This window comes from Eublepharis macularius, chromosome 9, assembly GCF_028583425.1.
Source record: "Eublepharis macularius isolate TG4126 chromosome 9, MPM_Emac_v1.0, whole genome shotgun sequence".
Classification (NCBI taxonomy): domain Eukaryota; kingdom Metazoa; phylum Chordata; class Lepidosauria; order Squamata; family Eublepharidae; genus Eublepharis; species Eublepharis macularius.
The window spans coordinates 106,016,289-106,041,531 of NC_072798.1; the positions used below are offsets into that span (position 1 = coordinate 106,016,289).

The 25,243-nt window shown below is 47.4% G+C and overlaps 2 protein-coding genes across 4 annotated transcripts in view; one reads left to right on the plus strand and one right to left on the minus strand.

Moving 5' to 3' along the window:
* Positions 1–3,483, plus strand: part of NUDT5 (nudix hydrolase 5) — a 46,442-nt gene extending 42,959 nt beyond the window's left edge. For both annotated transcript variants that reach the window (XM_054988280.1, XM_054988281.1), the window contains exon 9: positions 3,358–3,483. The gene's annotated coding sequence lies outside the window, so the exon portion shown is untranslated. The remainder of the gene's footprint in view (positions 1–3,357) is intronic.
* A 2,605-nt stretch (positions 3,484–6,088) lies between these two features.
* Positions 6,089–24,462, minus strand: SEC61A2 (SEC61 translocon subunit alpha 2). Of its 2 annotated transcripts, none has more exons than XM_054988275.1 (12): positions 24,339–24,462; positions 22,246–22,313; positions 21,323–21,388; positions 20,743–20,821; positions 19,448–19,579; positions 18,813–18,922; positions 17,378–17,531; positions 11,737–11,897; positions 7,574–7,771; positions 7,286–7,477; positions 7,067–7,143; positions 6,089–6,458 (listed from the first exon to the last, which is right to left on the minus strand). In XM_054988275.1, the coding sequence occupies exons 1-12, from the start codon at positions 24,343–24,345 to the stop codon at positions 6,272–6,274; spliced, it is 1,431 nt and encodes a 476-aa protein (XP_054844250.1). In that variant the 5' UTR covers positions 24,346–24,462; the 3' UTR covers positions 6,089–6,271. The 2 variants fall into 2 exon arrangements, 1 of the variants encoding a protein (XP_054844250.1); XR_008597628.1 differs by having other exon boundaries at positions 6,366–6,458; positions 7,067–7,181.
* Between the last annotated feature and the right edge of the window lie 781 nt (positions 24,463–25,243).

Below are 25,243 nucleotides of genomic sequence, written 5' to 3' on the forward strand. Positions count from 1 at the left end.
GACTTCTGCAGATGGGGAAGCGGGATCGTATTCCATAACTTCTTCCGCTTCCAGCCCTCTTTCTGAGGCTGGCCTTTGGGAAGCGCCGCGGCCTCTGTTTGCTCGTGGAGCTGGAGTCGGGCGTTGGAGCGTAGGGAACGGAGCAAGGGTTGGACGCCGTAATTGGAGCGGAGGTCTTTGCACAGGCCGGTAGGGGCATTGTGCTGCAAAGTGACCAGCCTGTCCGCATTGCAAACACAGCCCTTGTTGCCATCTAGCATCTCTCGCTCCACGGGTGGCGTAGCCAGCTCCCCGAGCTCCCTTCTGTAAGGTCAATGGTCTTCTTTGTCCCGTTTGTTGTTGTTGCTCAACCAAACGGACTTCTAAAATGCGATTTTCCACTTCGCAAACAAGTTGAATCCAACCTAACAGCGTAGGGGGATTGTCTTGCATGAGGGCTCTGTCCAAAAGTCTCGGATTAAGTCCTTGTTTGAACAGAATAATTTTTGTGGACTCCTCACACCTGGGGCACTTGGCAGCCAATTGTCGGAATTTCGTGATATAGTCTCTCGCTGCCATGCTGCCCTGCTTAACGGCCTGCAATTCTGTTCGGGCCCTGGTTTCCTCTAAGGGATCTTCATATTGTGCTCTAATAGCATCCACCAACCCCTGGAGAGTATCGAGTTCTGGGGCCCCGATATTATATAGTCCTACGTACCAGTCCGCTGCTTTCCCTTGTAAGCGGGAGCCGAGGTGTTCAATTTGGCTGGCCTCGCTGCCGAAGAGGTGTCCCCACCGGTTGAAGAATTGCACGACTTGCACTAGAAAAAAGCCCAGTTTGGAGGGATCCCCGTCAAAAGTGGCGTCCAGTTTCACCCAACCCATTGGGAGGTCTTGCCTCGGAGCCGGGGCTGGGTAGAAGTCCGCCGGAAGCCTCAATGGCACTTGAGGTATGAGGGGACCCGGTTGTGCTGGCGGTGGCCTCACCGGTTGAGCCGGGGGTGCCGGCCTCGGCTGGGCTGGCGGTGGTGCTCTCGGCAGGGCTGGTGGCGGTGCTCTCGGCAGGGCTGGTGGCAATGCCGGAGGTGCTGGCCGTAGCGGTTGAGGTGCTGGCGGTTGAGGTTGGTGTGGCGGAGTAATAATCGGCCGCTGAGGGGTGGGTTGGTGGGGTCGCAGTGGTGTAGGTCCCATCGGTCGGGTCGGAGGCGGTCTTACGGGTTGTTCCAGTGGCAAACGTATCGGCTGCAGCGGCGGGGTTAGTTGTGGTCGAAGCGGAAGGGGCCGCAGCGGCGAAGGCCGAATGGGTGGAAGGCCGCGCGGGCTTGCCCCTCCGGGCGTTGTTGTTCTGGGAAGCGTCGGCTGGCCTTTTGGCGCTGGTAGACCATCTCCCGGAGGTTGCCCGACGGGAACAGTTTCGCGCGGTTGACCAGGGGCTCCCCCCCCCCGATGGAGCCACGGGCGCTCCCGCTTGGTCCGGCCGGACCGTTTTCGGGGAAGTATGGGGGGGTATCACCGGTGTATCACTTGGCTTTTCCTCCCCTTCCGTAGGCCTCTCAACGGGGGTCTCGTCTGGCGGCACATCCCCTCCCGTGATAGGAGGTTCGATGGGAGTCTCACCGGATGGCACAACCGGGTGGTCCCTTCTCGGTGGAGTTTCCCGCTGAGGGGGAAGTTCCTTGGGTTGTTCTCCCGATTCGCCAGGATAGGTGCCCCCCCCCGCCGGTAGGCGACGACCGCTGCTGAACTTCCTCCATCGGATAGGAGATGACACTTTGAAGGGTAGCTATCTGTATCGCCATCTCTTCAGGAGACAGTCTTTCCCCTGCCCCCATTGAGGAAATTAAATGAATGGCGTGAGCCAAGCTTTCTTCCATATCCATCAGCTTAGCTTCTAATTGTTGTATACGACTTGGCCCTGGTTGTTCGCTCAGGGAACCTTCATTCGCTGTACTCACCGGGGAGAAAGGGCCCCACGGAGGAGGGTCCCCTTGAACTATTCGCGACCTCGCGGCTAGAATTCCCTTGGCCATACCCGTCACGGCCGAGATGCTGGTATCTACCGCATAGGTGCGACCTCGTATCTGCTCCCAACTTGGTTCAGGGACTTCCGTTGGCTCCTTCCACGGGGCAAGTTCGGAATAATCCCCACTCAGGGCGCCTCGGCGAGACGTGTCCCCCTCCATCTGCTCAAACGTCCTGTTCCAATATCGCCATGGTTGGCTGCTATCTAGTTCCGGGACGGTTTCTAGGCTTCGGCGCCCGTCCATCGAGACTCGTGGATGGAGTCCACCTGCCCGGCGCTCTCTGGTTTCTCGGGGTCTGGCTCCCCACTCCGACGGGGTGGGCACCGAGATCAAGGGGAGAGCGGTTGCTTTCGGCCTTGCCCCGAGATTGCTTTCGGTCTCGTTTCGAGTACTGAAGTCGATGAGAGGCAGGGTAGAAGTGGAGGCTCCGGTTCCGTTCCCGGTTGCTCCCAGCTCCTGGGAGTCTTGGGTTTGCACCGGTTGATTGTCGGGAGACGCATACGGATCAAACAAAGGATCCCTGTCCGGGACAACCTTGGATTCCGCTGGGCCCGACGCAGACATGATTGGTAACAAAATGTCAGACTGTGGCTAAATAAGGTACTCTCTGCAAGATTCCCTTTAGAAGCAAGAATAAGTCCAATGTCTGGCAAAGGAAGCTTTATTGCAGAAAAGGTCCATTATAGTCCACTGTCCTGAATAGGAGACTCAGGATGGTACATGATCATTGTTACCAATGAAGAGCAAGCATAGGATACAGAGTAACAATACCCATCTGGAACAGCCTCCCCCCATAGTTCTCAAAACAACATCTTTCAGTCCTGGGAAGCTGCTCTCCTTCAAGGCCAATGCTTGGTGGAACGGTGTTAGACACAACAATCTCCTCTGGTGGGAATGCTGCCTGGGAACTGGTGCACCTGGGGAGAAAGCACTTAAACACTAGAAGCATTAGAAAATGGAGTCAGTACAGTTTAGATATATACTGGACCTGACATTGGACAGCTGTGAGAATGCCTGTGTGTCCTTTAGCACACACTAACCACACAACTAGCCACTGGGAAGGTACAACCTTGGCAAACCAATTTTTTTAACAGTCATGCATGCTAGCAGACCATACACAAAAAGAGCACTTAGTGACTTGGGCAGTGAACAAGTGTGTTTTGGCTTGCAGTTATGCCTGAGGAGGAGTATTTGTTTCAGGCAGAAAAGTTGCATTCTGAACGGAACCTTTAACCAAGTGTCCGATGGCTCGGTATTCTGTGTGCAACACACGAGAGAGAAATACATGATGTAGACATAAACTGCGCCCTTTGGAACAGGGGAGTGAGGCCTGTCTATACACATTTTTTTCCAGAGCTGGTGACCGCACAGCACCTTATTGTGGATGCCAAACTTTATGCTTATGCCTTGGCCTTGAAGCATGCATCAGAAACACCATTTCAAGTACCATTCATGAAATTCTGAGACTGCACCGTATTTGAGTCCTTTTGGAGCATTTCCTGTCTCACGATGAATGGCAACGCTTTTGTTTAAGGTACTCAAGAAGTTACGTCCTACAGTAATCCTTTTCGAAGACAACAGTGGCTGGTAGTCTTAATATCTGAGAGACTGCATTTTTCTTAATTCGCTTTCTGTATCTGATTAACTCTAATTGTCTGAGAAAAATAAATGTCTTTACTCGCTGTCTGTATCATCTTTCCTACACTGTTGCTGGCAGTTCAGAATCAGAACGTCACCATTAGTGTTGAGCAGAAAGGCCCATCCCCTCCATTGGGTTTTGAACACTGTTCTCCTTTCTCCAACCAGAACCATCTAAATGCATTCCTGAAGCAGCTCCCCTCCCCCCACCCCAGTGTAGGGTCACCCAAGAGCTGGCCATGGGGACGACGGACATTTGTCGCCCTGCAATTCCTGCGTTTTGGGCAGGCCGCCTCTCTGGATTCAGCCTTGCCTGAAAGGACCCAGGCAGCAGCCTGGCTGCACGCGCTGCCCTCACAGGTGTTCAGGTTTGAATCTTTGCCTGCAGCTGGTTTTTTTTTAAACAGATGCTCAAGGTTGTAGAATGTTATCCTGAGCTATAAAATGGAGAAGAGCACAGTTCATAGCCATAGTCCAGAGGGGGAGCTATCTTGGGGAAATCAAAACTGAAGTCCAGTAAAGACCAGTGCCTTTTTTTATAAAACAAAACGAAACAAAAGAGTAATATATGAGTTTATATTACATATAAGGGTGGTGCTGATTTCTATCCACTCCCCCCCTCAGCCCTGCAAAAAAGTGCTTGGAGTGCGGCCACTGAAAAAGGCCCTGGCAAGGCCTCGCATTGATTCCATGCCGTGTATCCACCCTCCTCCCTTCCAAATTGGCAACAACAGTGTCTTACATTGTTGGAAGAAATACTGATGTAAAGCACTTTGAAGGTTCAAAGTGCTATATAAACACAGGTGTAAAACCAGACATCCCCATTTTTAGCAATGTTTGAAACCGGTGGGCTTTCTAAAGCAGCGTTTGGGATGAGCGTGCTGCTCTTCAGCTTGGATCTGGCCTCTGATAACTAACTCCCTTAGAGGAGTTTACCTCAATGCCATAAAAACAGACACGTAATTTCTTCCACTTGCCAGAAAAGCAGTCATGCTTGCATAGGTTCAAGTAGCAGAAACTAGCCTGTAGCTATTTTCCAACAGCAATCCTCTGTCTTGGATGTAGGCCTCTCTCTCAATCATCTGCCTTACAGATCAGAGCTGCTGTGCCCTTTATGCCCTACCACTTTTTCAATCGACCGTCCCAAAGTAGGGTTCTTTTAACGGTGGGTCAGCACTGCCAGGCAAAGGGCAGGCAGGACGAGGGGTCCTTGGGGACAACTCTGTGGTGCAAACGGTGGTGTTTGGGGAATATAAGAGGATGAATGCTGCACTAGAACAACAACTCCAGGTGTGCTGTCCGAGGCTCCCTGCTGCTTGACGTGGACACGAAAGAGGTAAGGAAAGGCAGTATCTTATTCCACATACAATTCTGCCTGCTAATGAGACCAGGAATCATACCTGGACTGACAAAAAACACGTTGCAAGGACATTAATGGAACAGGAATAGCCAGCCTTTCTGCCCTGGGTCCCAAGGAGCAAAACAGACACATTCAGCTGCCAGGGATGATGGGCAAGCCAGTCTCTTGGCATCAGGGTATTATTCCCAACCATTATACAGAAACACTCCTCTCACTTGCAAGTTACTGGAAACATTGCAGAGGGATTTCTTATCCGGAGCATGAGCCAAACAACACTCAGCATTGTTGAGGTGACTTTTCACTGGAGACGGTTCCCCATCAAACAGTAATAGCCAACCATTTCCCCAAATCAAAGGCAACATTTTAATTAAATAAGTTTATTGTCTAATGTTTACAATGGTTACCCCTCTACTGAACAGGAAGCACAACGACAAGAGAGTCGCCTTTCGCGGGACTTGCTCCTTCCTCCCCTCACGCTGCTCTTGAGAACTTGCTTGTCCTTCCTTGGACTGAAAGCAAAGCGAGGGTCACGCTTCAGCAGCATGGGCGTCCCCCCCGCCCGCCCGCCCCCCCCCCCCCCGGATACATGGATCAAGAGAAGCCACGGGGGAAATTTCAGACAGGGATTTCCAACTTCCCTCTCTCATTACCTTGCCTCTATAAATGCTTCTGTCAATCTCCAGCAAGATGAATGTCACGGACAGGGTCAAAACGCTCGACCACCTTCTTTGCCTTCCAAACATGATGCCAATGGCAAGAGGGTGGTCAGCACACACCAGGAAGTGTGGAGGGGGCAAGGGACCACTTTTTAAAAAGCATATAAAGCAATATAAAATATAGATCTCAGGGGGAAGGGGGGGTGTACTTTTAGAATAAAGGCAAATATTCCAGGCATGTGGCCACTGTGGACTCTCTCGCGCTGATCTGCATGGGTCCATTTCTGCCTCAGAGTGTGCAGAGTGTTCACAAGCAGCAAACATGGGCACCGTTGGACAACCATGACTGTGGCATTCGAAGAGGAAGGCAGACACACTGCTTGTCAGCACTACTGGCAACCCCCAATAGAATTTAAAAAAATTAGTTTGACCTCAAGACAATGTAAACTTTTATTCTTAAGGCAGCTGGTACTGAAGCTGCACCTGGCATTGCCCACTGCAAGAAACGGGACACAAAGCACTGTCGGGGGGCGGGGGGGGGGTGAGAACGGCACCCGGTTACACGTGGCCGAAAGACAGTTCCCTTTCTCACAAGCCACGCAAGAGATGAACAGTTAGAAAAATAAAGCTCCCACTCCACCGACCTCTGCTTGCTCTTTGACAAAGATTTCAAAATATTGATAAATAATAGTAACTGCCAGCAGAATGCCGGTGCCCGAGCCGATCGCTCCAAGGAAGTCGGCTAAGACTGAGAGGGCCCCGATGCACAGGCCTCCGAAGGCAGCAGCTGTTGGGATGTACCTGCAGAGGGGGAGAAAAAGAAACGTCACGGTTGCAAATTAGGCTTGCCGGCTGCCTCAGATTCACAGCTGCATTCAAATTAATTGGAGACTCAATTGCAGATTCCAGTTTCAGTTTCATGAATTAGACTGACAAGTAGCAAAGACAAGCCCAGAAAAGCGATCAATGCCCAAGATGGATCGCTTCCAGCCCAAAGTTCTAGACGGCTCAGTGCCATTCCCAAAGCAGGAGCAGGGCAGTTAATACAACAGGTGAGGAAGTGAGGTGGAGGCGTGCTCTGCTGTCGAGTAACAGCCCAAACCGTTTTAGGCCCCACTGAGTTCCACGCTCTTCCTGACTAGCAAATATACTTAAGACGGCCAGCTTAGGCAGTCTCTTGCCTGTTTCATGATCCTTATCAACAGAGAGGGCAAATCACTGCTCTTTTGCTCATCTTCTCTTTAGACAAGGCATTTAAAGAGTCAACTTGACAAAACACCAAGAGAGGACGCTCATTCAGCCCTTTGCAGCGCAGGGGAGCCTGAATCTCCCTGCAAACTGCACCCGGGGCTGGGGGGGGGGGGCTGGAAGGCAGCCGGCGGCGTTCAAGGAGCCTGTGCTGCTCTCACCTGTTTAACTCATGAACCATGGAGGTATCCCTGTGGCCTCTCATCACCATCTGCTGTTCTTTCAGTTGCTTGGCAACCTGTAGAAACACTTTATTATCAGTGGCTGCAGCGTTTCCTAGTCAGGTGAGAAGTGAAAACAAGCCTTCTATAAAAGTAGAAACGAGAGCCAAAACGACTGAGATTACAGAGCAGTCAGAAACCAAAACTAAAACCACCTACGTCTTTTGCAGACGATCCCGACACTTCGATCCACGTCTTTGAGAAAAATGCACAGGAGCCCAACATAAAGGTGATATAAACCACCACATGGACGGGATCCTCAAAGAGAGCCCCCATGGATTCTGGAGGAGAGAGATAGTAACAGAGGCCTCCTACGGGATAGGAGCGGGCCGGACCACCACCACTCACGTCCTGGAGAGGAGACAGTACAGCACGATGTTGCGTAGGCCGTTTGCTGAACTACTGCCACGCAGAAAGGCAGCATTTCAGGGACAGCACAATACTTACAGCCCACTGCCCAAGTAAATTGACCAAGAAGTTGCCACTGAACCGCACAGACAGCATCTGAGAAATAACATAAAGGTTGGAGACCAGAGCAGACTGAAGGATGATGGGAATATTGGAGGTGTAGAAGAGTTTGATGGGATAGCTGCTGTACTGGCCACGGTACCGGGCAGACTTGATTGGGAGGTCAACACGAAACCCCTAAAAATATAATTAAAATGTTAAACTGTAAACCAAACCAAAAACGTATTTGTTTTAAAAAACCACAAAATGGGTACTCTGAGCAAGATAGCTTGTTTTCCTGTCACAATTGATACAATTGGCCATCTGTAATCCTGAGACCAAGCCAAATATTTTTCAGGGCATGCCTTCATTCTGGACCCCGGGATCAAGAGCGGCTCCCCCAGACTCCTCGAACTTTGAATGGAATTTCTCAGGCCCCTGCAGATGAGAGGACTCGAGCTTCCGTTCCTCAAAATAGGAAAAGGCACGTGCTGGTAATTGGAGACTCCCCACAGAGAGGGGCAGAGGGTGTGCCGACCAGAAGTGTCGTCTCAAGAGGCATGCTGTCTACCAGGTGCACACATCCAGGATGTGATAGAAAGGGTAGGAAGACTTATCAAACCCACAGATTATTATCCCTCCTTCCTGATCCATGTGGGAACAAATGATATTGCCCGGCACAGTCCAGAACACATTAAAAGAGAGTATTTGGCTCTGGGTAAAAAGGTTGAGGACCTGGGAGCACAGGTTGTGTTTTCGTCAGTTCTTCCAGTCATAGGCCGTGGTTTAGGAAGGGAAAGAAGAATGCCGCAAATAAATGACTGGCTACGTAGATGGTGTCATCCGGAGCGGTTTGGTTTTTTGGACCATGGCTTACACTTTCAAGATGAAGCTCTTCTATCGAGAGATGGTTTGCACCTCACAACGGTAGGAAAAAATGTGTTTGGAAAGAGCCTTGCAAACCTGATAAGGAGGGCTTTAAACTAAATCCTGTGGGGGACAGACGCAAAAATTCAAAACCATTAACTGGAGAAGGGAACACCGAAGACCTGCAGGGAGTGGACCATATGCTAGGAAACATTAATTCGCAGGTAAGCACAGAAACAAAAACCTCAGGGCATATAACTAATGGCTTGCAATGTCTCTACACTAATGCACAGAGTATGGGAAACAAGCAGGAGGAACTTGAAGTCCTAATACAGGAAGGGGACTATGACACAATAGGCATTACTGAAACTTGGCAGAATGACACTCACAATACTAGGACTGAGGGATACAACCTGTTCAAAAGAGACAGACAAATTCAGTTGAGAGTCTCTGGGTAAAAAAAAAAAAGGAGTAAGAAATAATACTGATACTATGGTGGGGGTCTGCTATAGACCACCAAGCCAGGCAGAGGACAGATGACGCACACTTAGAACAAATTACAAAGTTCACAAAGAGATGGGACACAGTGGTCATGGGAGATTTCAGTTACCCGGATATCTGTTGGAAGTATAACTCTGCTAAAAATGAAAGATCAAATAAATTGCTGACTTGTTTTGCTGACAACTTCATTTTCCAGAAAGTGGAGAGGGAAACAAGGGGCTCTGCTATCTTGGACTTGATTCTCACCAACAGGGAAGAACTGGTGGACGAGGTGAAAGTAGTGGGCACCCTGGGTAGTAGTAGTGACCATGTAATTTGGGAATTTGCAGTCTTTGGGAAGGGAAAAGATATATGTTGTCTGACATACAGGTTGGACTTCAGGAAAGCAAATTTTAACAAACTGAAAGCTATGCTGGGTAGAATCCCATGGTCAGAAATACTTAAGGAGAAGGGAGTTCAAGAGGGGTGGGAGTTTCTTAAAAGCAAAAAATTGAAAGCACAATCGCAAACGATTCCTATGAGAAGGAAAAACGGGAGGAGGTTAAAGAAGCCACAGTGGCTCCATAAACAGCTTTCTAAAGAGTTGAGAAATAAAAATGACTCATTTAGGGAATGGAAGGAGGGCCTTATAACCAAGGATGAATATAAACAAATAACCTATTTGTTTATATTCATTTGTTATAATAACCTATTGTAGGGAGAGTGTAAGAAAAGCTAAAGCTCAGTATGAGCTTAGGCTAGAAAGAGATGCTAAAAACAACAAAAAAGGGTTCTTTGCTTATGTTGAAAGGAAGAAAAACAGCAAGGACCTGGTAAGCTCATTACGGGGCCTGGGAAGTAAAAGTATAGCAGGCGATGAAGAGAGGGCAGAACTGCTCAATTCCTACTTTTCCTCAGTCTTCTCCAGCGAGGGAGATGGTATTCAACATGGCAATAACAGAACACATGATGGGGGAAGGGAGTTACAGCCTAGGATTAGCATAGAGGTAGTATGTAAACACCTAGTTTCTTTAAATGGAACTAAGTCCTCAGGGCCAGATTAATTGCACCCAAGGGCACTAAAAGAACTTGCAGATGTAATTTCTGAGCCTCTGTCCATTATTTTTGAGAATTCTTGGAGATCAGGTGAGGTACCAGAAGATTGGAGATGGGCAAATGTCTCCATCTTCAAGAAGGGGAAAAAAGAGGATTCGGGTAACTACCGAACCATCAGCTTGACATCTATACCTGGAAAAGTCTTAGAACAAATCATCAGCCAGTCCTTGAGCATTTAGAACGGAAGGCTGTGATTACTAAGAGCCAGCACGGGTTCCTCAAGAACAAGTCATGTCAGACTAACCGTATCTCTTTTTTTGAGAAAGTTACTACCTTGCTAGATCAGGGGAATGCTGTAGACATAGTTTATCTCGGTTTCAGTAAGGCTTTTGATAAGGTTCCACATAATATCCTTGTCGACAAGTTGGTAAAATGTGGTTTGGATCCTATTACTATTAGGTGGATCTGTAACTGGTTGACAGATCGCACCCAAAGAGTGCTAGTTAATGGTTCCTCACCCTCTTGGAGAAGAGTGACAAGTGGAGTTCCTCAGGGATCAGTCCTGGGACCTGTTCTGCTCAACATTTTTATAAATGATTTGGATGAAGGAATAGAGGGCATGCTTATTAAATTTGCAGGTGATACTAAATTGGGAGGGGTGGCAAATACGGTCAAAGACAGAGTCAGGATACAGGATGATCTTGACAGGCTGGAAAACTGGGCTAAAACAAATAAAATGAATTTGAACGGAGATAAATGCAAAGTTCTGCATTTAGGAAGGAAAAATCAAATGCATAATTATAGGATGGGGGGAGACTTCTCTTGGCAGCAGAACTGCACCTGGAGTGCTGTGTGCGGTTCTGGAGGCCCCACTTCAAAAAGGATGTGGACAAAATCGAGAGGGTGCAGAAGAGAGCGACGAGGATGATCAGGGGTCTGGAGACTGAGCCCTACGAGGAAAGGCTGAGGGCCTTGGGAATGTTTCGTTTGGAGAAGAGAAGGTTGAGGGGGGGGAGCATGATTGCTCTCTTTCAATATTTGAAAAGCTGGCATTTGGAGGAGGGCAAGGAGCTGTTCCAGTTGGCAGCAGAGGGTAGGACGCAAAGCAATGGGCTAAAACTACATGCACAAAGGTACCAGCTGGATATTAGGAAAAACTTTTTCATGGTCAGAGTAATTCAAAGGTGGAATCAGCTGCCTAGGGAGGTGGTGGTGAGCTCCCCTTCACTGGCAGTTTTCAAGAGGAGACTGGATGAGTATTTGTTAGGGATGCTTTAGGCTTATTCTGAATTGGGCAGGGGGTTGGACTAGAAGGTCTGTATGGCCCCTTCCAGCTCTGTGATACCCTGTTGCTGGCCACATGGAAATCAGCCACTCACTCTCGGTGAAACTCCTTCCCTTGCCTCCTGGCCTTTACCATACTCTCCCCCCACTCTCAAGCACCACGGCCCCTTCTAACTCCTAACTCTGAGCTGGACCCAAGGCTGTCTTTCTGCAGAGGCAAAGACTTCCCCGAGCCTGCTGTCCTCTCAGCCCCCCCAGGTACTGGCTCGATCGCTCATGCGTCTCCTTCCCTGCGCCTGCCTGCCCTGCCTCACACTAGGCTGAATTAATCACGGTCATCACAAATTCCCCGGGCTCACGACAACAGTGACTTGAGCCAAAGCTATGTTTCTCATGTTTTGCAGCAGTGCTTTAGACTGCAGCTCCTTCTAACACTGAAAAACTCTTTCTGTAGGGAATGCAAACAGCAGCCTTACCTGAAAGTATATGACTACAGCGAACACGAAGACGGTGGCAAGCAGGTTCATGAGGTTAGGCAAGTTCTGACGGTAGAAAGCCTCCCGCAAAGCCCGGACCTTGTCAGTTCGCGTTGCCAAAAGGTGGAACAAAGCAATGACGGCGCCCTCGAACTCCGTTCCTGGAGGCACCAACACAAACAAGAGTGATCAGCACAGTGCTGAAGAGCATCTTGCAGCTGCTCTGTGACCGTTTCACTGTTCAAGTTCATCTTGACCACTGCAAGGAAATGGAGTGTGCACACACAACAGGACAACGGCTTGGCCTCTGCAGATCCACTGGGCTAGCACAAGTGCATTCTTGAGTGTAAGGAGCCTTCCAAATGTTTTGCTTCAGGGGGAAAGCACCTCTGCTAGCAAGAATGGATCTGCAGGATCCAAACCCATGAACGAATGAACTGTTGCAATGAATGGGAGAAGGGTGAAAAGGATCACACATTAATAAAGTAAATTGTGCTAAACTTTGATAGGGATTTACATAAGCACATACAAATATGAAATCACTGTCCAGTTTCAGATTACAAGACCCTCTTTGATTTCCAAAAAATGTAGCCTTTATAAGTTACAAAGCATACTATTTCCCCACTGCCTGGGAAGAGCAGTAAGTGGTGTGCTGTGCACCTCAAGAAACTTGCTAGTGAAAGGCAGGCATGTTAATTTCATTAACTTTGCATGATTCAGGCTTCTGCCCATGCCTCTTACCATTCAGCTTTCAACAGGGGGCTTAGCTCAGCTCAGTCTCTGCACTGATTAATTTGATTAAAGGCAAAATGAGCCACATTCAGAGGAGTCTTCTCAGCAGCCAGAATCTCCCCCACTCTGCTCAGCAACATCTGAAGTCTACCTTCCTCCTAGCCCAGCTTAGCCTGAGCCCGTCCGAGCTTGTAAGCTCAGCAGGGTCAGTCACGGTTATTACCTGGAGGGGAGACCAACAAGGAAGACGGACTGCTCTGCACCAGAAGACAACAGCAAGCACCGCTGCTCACCTCTGGCCCTGAAACCCCAACAGCCCTTATATACTGTCATAGATCCAGAGGAGTCGGCTGTGTTAGCCTGTAGTTGCAAAATAGTAAAGAGTCCAGTAGCACCTGCAAGACTCACCAACTTTACTGTAGCATAAGCTTTCGAGAACCACAGTGTGCATCTGACAAAGAGAGCTGTGGTTCTCGAAAGCTTATGCTACAATAAGTGAGTCTTAAAGGTGCTACTGGACTCTTTACTATTAGATATTGTGGCTATTATATTCACAAACTGATTTCAAGGCTGAGAAACAAAATAAAAGTAACAAGTGGAATGATCAGGGACTAACAGGATTTGAAAAACTGGTCACACAGCACAGAGAACATCTGTTGGGACAAATGTATGAAATATTACTGCAATATGATACAGAAGAAGAAGAAGTAAAACCACGTATGATCAAGTGGATGCAGAATCTTTGGGGGGGATTACTATGCAATAGTGGGAAACTTTATGGATAAAAATATTAAATTTACAAAGAGTCAAATGTTAAAAGAAAATTGATATAAGACATTTTTAATGGTATATTACACCAAAAATATAGAAAAAATTGATAAAAATTATAAGGGAAAACACTGGAAACGTAAAGAACACAACAGTACGTTTTGTCCTATGTAGTGGACCTGTAAAAAAAACTTTTTAAAATGGAATAAATACATGATATAATGCAAGATATCTTGAAATTAAAATTTGCTCTGGGATCCAAAGACCGTTTTGCCCAAAAATTTTGGAAGAAGATTTTAATTATATGATAATGGCAGTCAGAGTGATATTTTCAGCCAAATGGAAAGCTGATTGTTGCCCTAGACAAGAAGAATGGGAAGATAAACTATCAGGCTACGCTACGATGGCCAAACTAACAAACTCTATTAATAAAAGACCCGTATCAGAATTTCAAGAAAGATGGGGAAAGTATTATGCATACCATATTAATTAAGATGAACTGTGGAAGACGTTTAGAAGAATAAAGCAGAAGTTGTAGAACTTTATGTAAATGGAGCAATAATAATACTTTAATTAATTAAAAACTTCTGCCAGAATGAGAATATGGCAAAGTTAATCAAGGCTGCTTGGTATAATGAGTCCTCTAGATTTTGGTCGATTGTTTCTTCCTCTTTAAAAACTAGAGGTAATTTATCTCATGCTATTACTCCTCAAACTTGGGTATCATTGTATTCTACGACAAAAAATGACAACAATCTAGATACCTTAATGTCTTCTGATCTGCCAGAGTGGCAGCCAGTCCAATATTCAGAGATAGCGGACCTTAGTCAGGGACTCCAGGCTCGGAAGGCTGTGGTGGGCCTGGATGGTATTCTAACAGAATTCATTGTTAATAACATGGACTGGAAGGTGCTTCTTTTGGCTAATCTTTTAGAACGAACTCTATGGATGTGATCCCCGCTGAATGGCGCTCTAGTATGATCGTTCCAATCCATAAAGTTGGGGATAAGGGCAACCCTAAGAACTAGCCACCTATTCGTTTGCTGTCAGTTTCTGTTGAGAAGACTTCAGTCTTGGATGGCCAATTCCAAGATCATCGGTCCAGAACAAGGGGGATTTCATAAGGGGCAGAGTACGTGGATCATTGTCACGCTATCCCACTTGTCATGTGTCATTCCATAGCAAGCATGCCATTTTGAGGAAGAGACTTTTATAGGCAGTTTTTATAGACCTTTCCTATGCATTTCATTTTGTATCTAGAAACCATCTATGAAGCAAGCCACAATTGACAGGTGATTGTTGTGGTTAATTAAAATTTTTTATACTGATCCAACTGTCCAAGTATGGTGTAATAGTGAGGGTCATTTAACCAAGGGGTCCGACAGGGATGCCTTCTAGCACCATCTTTATTTAGCTTGTATCTGTCCAATTTGCCAGGTTTTTTTAACTGATCCCATCTTTCACCCGCCTAAATTCTCAGACATTTCAGTCCCTCTTTTACTTTATGCAGACGATTCAGTTCACTTTCTGATACTCGGATCCGTCTCCTTCAGACTTTCAAAAGGTTCCATTTTTATTATCTGCATGAAGAACTATTTATTAATTTTACTAAAACTAAAATGATTAAGTTTGCTCCTCACTTTCTGACTAAAAGAAAGACATGGACAGTTACTGGGTGGAAGCTCTCTCAGATTTCCTCTTTTAGGTATTTGGGCATTTTATTTCAGTCTACCTTGTCCTGGAGATATCATAAACAATCGGTCACTCAGAAATCTATGGCCATCAATGAAGGCAATTTTGCGTTTCTTTCATTCTAATGGGGCAGATTATATCCCAGCGGCTATTAGTTTTCAACTCGGTGGTGATTTCACAACTTTTGTATGGTGCCCCTATATAGATCTCTGCGGCAGATGACTCTATAAACAGAGTGCAGTCCTTGTTCCTCTGGGCAACCGGAGGGCTCCCTCGGCGCATCTCATCATCAGCCCTTCGTTATGAATTTGGACTTAGCTCGATACAAGCCTGTGCTTGGATACGTGCCTTTAATTTCTGGCTTCCTCTATTTTTTAAGGCCCCCGAGGGCAGCTCGGTAAGCCTCACGCTCAGTGACTCTCATGAGGCTCCCTGGCGTCAGCTTTTGGAACACAAGTTCTCTCTTATTAATCTTAAGGTGGAGGATCTCTCTTCTTCCTCTATAATGCAAAAAAATGTGGCCAAACTGATTTATGCCGGAGATAAGAGCTATACCCATTCTGATGCTTGGAGGACCCGATCTCCACCTGCCTTGGGCCACCTGTCTAAGGGTAAACTCCTTTTATTCAGACTCCTTGGTTAACCCAAAGTTATGTAGAACCTTCATGCACTCACGACACCCTTTCAATGGTGTTGCTGGATCATCTGTCAAGAATCCATTTTTCAGATCACTTATGCCTCCACCCCTTCCAGTCAGTCTCTTGTACTCTCTCGTACACATTCTCTAACAATGTCCTTGTGTGTGTCAGTCTAGGCTAAAATGGATTATGCCGTGCTTTGATAAATGGGCTGTGCTTCCTCTAGTGAGTAGCGACATTAGAGCAAAAGGTTCAATACCTCTTAGAGAATTCTGATCCTAAACATACTTATTTTGTTGCTTGATTTCTAGAGGCCGCAGAGAAGTGTTGAAGGGAGGTGTTTTTAGATATGAGCTTTAAGTTTTTCAGTTTTATTGTTCAAGACTTTGGTCTAAGAACAGGGGGATGAAAAGAAATTTTTATTTAGAAGATTTGAAGTACTGGCTGAATTTTGAGAGCTTTGCAATTTTTGTGAAAAAAATCTTTCTTTAGTTTCTTTTTTTAGTTGTAGATCTTATTTTTCCTTTTATCGGTTTATATTTTTTTTCTGTAATTTGCAATACGTATTTTTCTGCTATATTTTATATTGTTTAATAATAAAAACTATTCTTTGAGAAAACCCCACGAGGAGTCAGCGTATGTGCCTTGGCGGCACTGAATTACTATCAAGGAGAAGGCCGTTGACAGGAGGCCTCTTCTGCCCGAGGAAGAGTCCCGGATGTTGGAGGAAGGCTCCTTAAGGCGGGAGGAAGGCTTCACACACTGCTGAGCAGAGCCGTGAGATGCAAAGTCTTTGCATCAGTTGGCCTCCTTCTGAATGGTGATTCCTGCGTAAATACGCCTTTGAGAACAGAAAAATCTTACTCTGCAAGTGAATTTTGGGGGGATAAGAAGAGCAAAGTGCACGTCTAATTTGATTAATGAAAATAAAAGCATGCCGTCAGAAATCCGGGGAACATTAGGGCAGAAAGAAACAAAGGAGAAGAGAAACTATGACACAGAAGTAGAAATAAGCTACAGCAAATAAAGAGGAACTCTCTTAGAGAATGGGGAGAAGCTGAAGAGTCTAAGCTACACTCAATTGCTTGTGTAACATTCTCTCTGGGTTTATAGTACTGATGGAAAGACTGAACCTTTGAGTTTGAAAAGTGAGGCTAGCTGTGAATATCTTCCTGTAAAACACACACTGTTTCTCTACAGATAGGCCCCAAGTCTGCACCCGGATTTTCAGGCATGCTTGTGACACAGCAAATGAGAGGCCCAGCTTTAGGATTCTATGATCACAGCAAACAGTTACTGTGCCACAGTATTTCGATTTGGAACATTACAAAAAAGTTGAGACATGCAGCATGCCAGGAACTGCTCCAGATTTTCCTACCCACATTTCGTCAGGGTTCCCAAGCACGTGTGACATCCCAAAGAGCTCCAGAGGTTCTACTGCTGCAGCCGACCTCCCATGTATGCACACGGCCCTTCTCGGTTGGCGTTTTCAGCGCAGCGACCAAGTCTCTTTAGCCATGATACTACCGGCCAGATTTGGCTAAGTGCCGTTGCTCCTGCCCCTCTTCTCTGGCCACAAATATAATAAGTAAAGTATTCTTGGAAATATTACTGTCCAAGGTTACTGCCGCCGGTACAATTTAGAGAGGCGGGTATGAACGTCACCCTGTTACTCTGAACGTAACGCCGTGCTCCATTTAGGAGTAGCTCAGGACCCTTATTGGGATGTCAACTCCTTGGTCTCGAGACGCTTGCTATCCTACTCTATGCATGCAGCGGGCCAAAAGATCAGGGGCTAAAATGTACTATACCTCTGCCAGTGTTAATGGTAGTGGGGCTAAAGGCCTTCCAGACAATGGTTTCACAGATGTTGGTAGCAATAAAGAGAGAAATCCCAGACCCCAAGCCATAACCCTTCTGCAACAGCTCATCTAGCAGCAGCACAATCAAACCAGCAACAAACAACTGTGGGGGGAAACAATCACATGTCAATCATTTTGCTTTCAAAGCCCATTCTGCTCCCAAGGCAGGCAGGCGGTCGACTCAGCCAGCCCATGCCGCTGCCTCCTTCTGCCTTTCCGATTTGTCCTGGTAGCAGTCAGGACCCCCATTCCGACACCGCGTGCTTTAGCATGCTTCCTTGGAAGCGAACTACAGAAATCGGTTGACCTTACTTGTATACCATTAGAGTCAGATTGTTAAAATGCACAAGTCTTCATATTATTACACTTAGCTTTGGTATTAGTCATATAGCCCAAGGTTTTTAGATCTCTTCTGAGGACAGAAACCCTTTGACTGTGAGCCAAGAATTCACCAACTGGCATTGGCACCCTTTAATCTGCAAACGGCACACGCAAGCTGCCAGTTAACTACTCCTTTAATAATGAACCACCCCTATCAATAGGGGGGGGGAGGAGGAATTTGTATTGCAGGTGTTAACGTCTCACTATCAAGGCAGCATAGTGTAATCTCTAAGGGACTAAACCGAGAGCAAGGAGTTGCAAGTTCAGATTTTGCCACTGCCTGGAGTTTATTCCATAGCCTTTGGCAGATGCACTCCGTCAGCCTTGGTACTCCACACATGATACAGTGTTCACAATATTGGCCAACCTTCTATAAAGTTTGTAAAGATTATGGAAAAGAGGAAGTACTCTGAATTCTCTCAAGCATGATATACACTTTGAGATTAGCTGTTTTTAAAAATACTAATAAATTCCAAATGACAGCCCAAATTAGGCCAGAACTGGATGTTACGGCCCACCCACAGCTGTCTCCGTGAACCGCCACTCTGTGATTCCCCCTCCATGTGATGGATTATTCCATGTGATGCCATTTGCAAGGCAGGGAACTGCCAGCATGCCACCCATTTCACACTGCTAGGCATTACCGGAGGAGGCAGGGGAGGCAGCACCAGGGGGGCACTTGCTGCTTCGAGTACAGCCACAACTGTCCCGTAATGCTCAGTTGTGCCCTTAAGTCCATAGCAGCAGGACAAAGCAAGGAGGAAACTGATGGATCTGAGACTTTTTATAAAGGAGGCTGTCCTGCACTAAGGGTGCCCCGGACTTTCTCCGCTCTGTTGCCATTTTCCCATGTTCAAATGTCTTTACATAAAACTGATTGTTGCTAATATCAGGATAAAGGAGGTGCAAATGTAAGGTGCAAAAAAGCTACGCAAAAACCCTCCAGCCTGTGCTCTGGAAGCCTCTGCTTTAGCAGCCGTTTAAGCACCACTTAGAGGCATACCTGAATTATGATCAGGAGGCAGATCCCAGCCCCCATTTCTGCAGGGTCGCCATACATCCCAGTCATGACATACACAATGGCCTGGCCGATAGTGATAATCATGCCAAACACTGAAACAGAAGGGAAAGACAACCTCCGTTTTCTTTTGTCCGCTTGGTGGCAATTTCAGGACTAATCAGAAAGAACAGAGGATTCCACGTATGGTGCAGCACCTCTGAAGGGAGCACTTAGCTTAGTATAGCAACTGCAGTGTTGTAGAACCAGGATCGAGAAAATCCAGTTCAAGTTACCGCCTGTCCATGAACCTCCTGCATGGTTTGGCCAGTTCCATCCTCTCAGCCTCATCTACCTTGCAGAGAACCAGGAATGCGCCACTGTGCCCCCAGTGGGGGGGGGGAGCAGTTAGACGGCTGGTCTAGGATACCGGACAGCCAGCACGCACTCATGATCTTGCAATAACCTTAACCGGGTTGTTGTCGTGTGGATACAATAGAAAAGAATGCTGCCTGCTGCTTTGGATCCCCACAGGGGACAAAGCTGGTGCGTACAAGAAGTAAAGAAATGCCTAACCGGGCTCAAAAAAGGGCAGGCTAAAAAGCGTGAGAGAACACATCTAGACAGAAAGTAATACTCACACTTCTGAGCCCCATTGAACAGAGCTCGGTCTTTTGGTGTATCACCCACTTCAATGATTTTGGCTCCAGCCAACAGCTGCATAATCAAGCCAGAGGTCACGATGGGGGAGATGCCCAATTCCATCAAAGTGCCTGCAAAGAAAGAAAAAAGGAAAAAAGTGAAATCGCAGTCCCGGGTACTACAAGGCATTCTTGACCAGTTCACCACATTCTTGCATGGGAACATTCTACAGTCTCAAAAGTGCTTTTATACTGAACCACAGCGCTAGGTTTTAAGACAGCTGACAGCATTACACACACTTTGTACACCCAAGATGTTAAAAGAAGTTTTCACAAGTCATATTGCTGCCGCCTTTTAGCTAATATAGTAGAGGGGGCAGAAGAGAAGACTGCAAGTTTAAGCTCAGTGTGAACACACTGGGCCGATCTCAGTGCAAACTTCTGCACGGTTGATTCCAGTCTACACCAATCAATTTCAGTGGCTTTAGATAGGAGCTAACTACACAGATCACACTATCAATCACGCCCCCACCTCTGCCTCCAATCTGCAGCGTGGGTATAAAGACCTCTTTTCAGTTCACCTAAGGTACAGTTTGCTGATCTGGCAGCCTGAGGTCTGAGCCAAACCCAAGTGAAACTATTTGTTGGAATTAATGCCTCAGAAGCCAGATCGACCTGTATCGATTTCAGAAACCTATTCTTTGCCACATCTCCAAGACAATACCAAAAAAAATATTTTTTAAAAAACCCCAGTACTCTTTGAAAGGTTAAAAATAGCTTGGAAACATGAATATGGCTGGCCATGAGAGCATGTGTATAATCTAGGATAGGTTAATCCCTTTCCCATTCTTAAGACTGATTGTTCTACACTATAATTTTATTCACAACTGACAGCCAAGAGATGTCTCGAATTGTAGGGTACGGATCAGGGCCAAGCCTTCCTCCCCAGAAACAGCAGTCCCACACGCCACTGCCAGGACAGCAACAGAAGAGAGAGTAGAGAGAGCAGGCCGGCAGCTTTAGCCACGAGATCTCTCTTCAGCCCACTCCAGTAGCTGGCAGGGGGTCACTAGGACAGTCCAAAAGCAGCAGCTCCAGGCTAGAAGTCTCTGCCAGGGTCACATCGGCCCATCAACTGGTCCTTTTACCTAACCGTATCCCACCCAGTATTTGTGCAGGAGTTAAGTACTACTGAATTGTGTGGAGTTGTGTTCCAAGTAAGTGCCCTTAGGACGGCAGCCTGAATCACACACCGGCCAGGAGAAGCTATAAGGGAAAGCAACTGGCACACTGACCTCTGTTTGACGCAAGGATGACCCTCATCCAGTAGAAAGGATCTGCCGAGTCCGAGGACATTATTCCAAACAAAGGTATCTGCAAGATGGGTAGCGGGTTTTAGCACCAATACTGATTAGTGCCACTTGATGTACAGAAAAGGTGGCCAACTGAACGAGGAAGGAAAAAACGTCTTCCATTTGTTTAACAGAAGGGCAAACATTCTACGGTTTTACATAAAAACAGCAAAGCAATTTTAGATTGAGGAACTTCAACTTTTATTTCAAACCATCATACAGTTGATGGTAAAAGCTTGAAAATATAAGTGCCTTAAATGTTCACATCAGAAGCCATTTAGGAAAGCGCTTTTTTAAGATAATAAAAAGTTGTCGTTTGGGGGTTGGACTGGATGACTCTGGAGGTCCCTTCTAATCCTAGGATTCTATGAATAGCAGAATACTGTGCACAGCACAAAAATCAGAGGCTGGTAATGAAAGATTCTCCCCTATAGCTAAACTAATCCAAGATATGTTTTTCACATGCAAATGCCCCTTATTGCCCTCAATGTTTTACACTACCTATTGCCACAAAGATACATACCTGACAGCATACTAAAAAAATGAAGAGGGTGATAGCCGTCCACAAAACCTTCTCTCTGAACTGAATCTGTTGAATATATTGGAGAATGGGATTAACCAACCAAAACAATGTTTTAGTCCAATGTGGAAAAAAGAAGTATTATCAGTAACAAAAACCCAAGGCTTGGCACTCCACTACCGGGCGTTATGTGGGGTTTCATGCGTCTATGTAGCAGCCTCACAGAAGGAAAGATCCCATAAACTACCGCTGGGGCAACTCCGTGATGCTATTTCATTCTGCCAGGACAGGAAACTAACCATTCCTCGCTCTTCCTGTTGCTAGGCGGCGGCAGGGCGCCATGCTGGAAGCGACCGCCATCTTCGTATCTTCTCACTCTGCCAGAAGCGCACACAAGTTCCTGACAACTTCCACATCTCCCTTGCAAGGCGGGGGAGGAACCCGTCACTTCCCAAGCATGTGGCTGCTGCCCAGGAACCCCAACCCTTGTGCGTTCAGTTCCAGTGTGACAAGCATGCAATCTGAACTTGTGTCTACTAAAGACACAAGACCAGAGCTAATTTTTGCTGTTCTGATCCGATTAAATCACGATAGCAAGAACGCCTCAACACTTTTATAAAGAGTAACAGCTTCAGCATACAAGGAATTCTTTTTCATTTTCATTTTAGAAAAGTAGAAGCTATACATACAATCTCAAATAAAGGTTTCAGTGTTGCACTTCTCAGCTTTTTTGTTTTGTTTACAAGGATTCCAAGACGGAATTTCCCAGTTAAGAAGAGCATATTATAAGATGCAGTGAGATCCTGTTTACTCAGAAGTAAGTGTGCGCTTAGGGTTGCAGCCTCATTATTTTTGAATCAAGGTGCATAGGATTAAACCTGGTGCAAGCAAAATGCAAGAACTCACACGCAAAACTGAACACTCACTTTTCTTTCAGGCTTTTGGATTTCTGGTAAAACTGCACAGAAGGGCTTAATAACTTCAAGAAATTTGACTGTTAAAGAAGGAGAGAGGGAAAGAAAAGTTATTAGTTTCCCCAAACCCTTGTATTTCCATTTTTTACATATAAAACTTCTCCCACTGAACTCAACAGGCCTTTTCACATTATTTCAAAGAGAATACAATGCACCCCAAAGATCTCGGTGCTCTGCAAGAGTTAGATTCTTGCCGGGCGGCAATTCTAAACAAAGTTACTCCAATCTAGCCCCACTGATTTTGCTTAGGACTGCATTGCAACTCAGTAAAAAAAACCCACCTCTTTATAAAATGTTTTTGGATTCTTTAGACTTAAATTGATTTCTAACAGTTTTGTCTTCTTAAGAACAGAAAAACAGATAACAGATAAAAATAGTATTACGTTTTGCTTCTTTTTGCTACCACCCTGTAATAACTGATTGATTGGATTTTTAGCCCACCCTCCCCACAAGCAGGCTCAGGGTGGGTTACAATCATAAATAAATTACAATAGATAAAAACAATAAAATACATCTCAGTGCAAACATAGATTTCAGCATTCCAGATGGGGCACCCTCCCCCTCATACACAAGGGAAGAAAAGGGTGGAGGTGGGTCCTGAATGCAGTCATCAAAACAAATGGCTTGACAGTTAACCTGGTTTGGGTCATCTGAATGCAGCTTTGGGATGCTAGGCCATAAGGAAAAGATTACCAAACACTGTTGCAGCTTCTATGTTGTGCAAATATCCTAGGTTGCTGGGAGTCAACATAACTATGCAGCAACATTAATAAATTGCATCTTATCTCCCAAGTAAAGAGAGCTAGCTCCTAGAAGTGCTGAGCCTGGACTAAAAACCAACCAGAAACCTAGATAATCTGTTTGGTGGAAGAAACAGCAATGTTTGACATCAGTTTTTTTTAAGACCCTTCTTTAGCACGATTCATCTTGTTCAGGGCATGCAGCCCCAGCAAGCTAAGTTAGGGGATTTATAATAAGAATACAGTCCCTTCAATACTGAACTATGTAGTCTCTGATGCTATGCTGTCAGATCGTTCTGCCGTTTGCCATAGAATAGATTCAGCAGCAGTACCATATCCACTGATTTGAAGGCGTAAACCCAAACGAAACCACACTGGGTGGTATTTTACTGAGGCAACTTTATTTGTGCAAACCAATGAATTATACTAAACTTGTGGTCAAATGAAATCCAGATACACGTTCACTACAAACAGTGCGCAACCTTCAGAAATCTACCCAACTACGCTGCAGGCAGAAAACCACCCACAGAGCCTAGCTCAATAAACCATCTCGCTTGTTTGGTATTCCTTGGGACCCACATGGCAAACCAAACGGCAACAGGGGACGTTTTGACCCGTTCGGGTGCAGAACAAAACTGCCGTAGCTGGAACACCTGTGGCACATCACAGGGCAAAGCCAGCACATGGCTTGTTCCCAGGAGACAGTTGTAGAGAGGCAGCAGCTACCAAATCCAGCTTGGGCAGGTTCAAGCCCCCAACCCGCAAAGCTCAGGGCGGCTACGGCGCGGAAAGTGAACCTGACCAGAAAAGGTGGCAGGAGCTGGGCCGGGTTAGCCCGGGAAAGAGCGCCGCCTCCACCTCTCCAAAGGCCGGAGCGCCCTCGGCCTCTCGCCCTCCGCAGAGCAGGGCTGCGCCCGAAGAGCGGCCTCCGGGCGAGGAGGCTCTTCCCGCGGGCAGGGGCCGCTCAGTGCGTGGGGACCCCCCTTCCTGCCCGCAGCAGCCACGACGGGCTCCTTCCTGCTTTGCACCAGGCGGCCTCCCAATCCTTCCCTCAGCAGCTACGCAGGCAGGCAGGCAGGCAGGCCCGCATCTGGAGCGGGAGGGCCTGGCAGAGGGGCCCGGCCCCAAGCCGCAAACAGCGTCCCCCGCGCCGGAGGCATCTGGCACCGCCCGGGGCAGAGACCTCCTGCGCAGGCCACACCCGGCCGCCCTCCTCCCCGCCGGCGCCGCCGAAAGGACGGAGCCCGAGGCGGGCCGCGCGGAACCTCCCGGGCCGGCGGCAGTCTACCTCCCCGCGCCACTCACTGCCCATGCTGCCGGGGCGGGGATCCGCCGGCGCCCCCGAGCGCGGCCGCCTCCTGCTCCTCCTCCGACGCCACCGCGGCCCGCCCGCGGCCCCCTCGCCTCGCCGAGGCTGCCGGGCGACGCCGCCGCGCCTCGCCCACTGACGTCATTCCCGCGCGCCGCCGCGGCCATAGAGCCGGAGAGGCCAGAGCGGCCCGGCGAGCGGGGGGCGGGGGGCGGGCGGTCTCCGCCCCGGCCAGAGTCCCAGCAGGCCCCGCCCCGCCGTCAGTCGCCGGCCAGAGCGAGCCGCAGCATTCAGACGTTAACGGAGGGTTGCGTGTTCGGGGCGGCAAGCCATTTAAGACCCAGAGCGGCCCCCTCCACGGGCCTTCTCTGCGGTGGCCCCTGCCCTGTGGCCCGGCCTGCCGGAGGAGGCCAGGAGAGGCCCCGCCCTCCTGGAATTATTCAAATAGAGCTTTTCTGTTGTAGAAAGGGGCTCTGAGAGGCTTCGCTAATGAGTCAGGGGACATGGTTGCCAGCTCCAAGTTGGGAAATTCCTGGAGATCTGGCGAGTGAAACCTGGAGAAAGGGGGGTTTGTGCGGGGGAAAGGACCTTGGCATGGCATAATTCCATAGAATCCACCCCCCAAAGTAGCCATTTTCTCCAGGTGAATTGATCTCTTTGGTCGGGAGACCAGTTGTGATTCCGGGAGATCTCCAGCCACTACCTGGAGGCTGGCAACCCTAACTTCACCACCATGTTGCTTACATACTATCTGTTGCTTTAAATGTGCGCTCCTATGAGCGACCTGTGCTTCGTGTGCTCTAATATCAGCCCTAGAGTTGCTTATGGTCTCTCTCAGCATTTCTTCAACTCTGTATTAGATCATTACTAATGCTATGGCTTTGTAAACTTGTTATTTTAC

Coding starts and splice junctions, on each gene's coding strand:
- SEC61A2 (XM_054988275.1), bottom strand. Junction 18,923..19,447: donor GTTCAATGGGGCTCAGAAGT/GTGAGTATTACT, acceptor CTTCTGTTTCAG/TGTTTGGCATGATTATCACT. Junction 17,532..18,812: donor GCCTCCTGATCATAATTCAG/GTATGCCTCTAA, acceptor TTCCCCCCACAG/TTGTTTGTTGCTGGTTTGAT.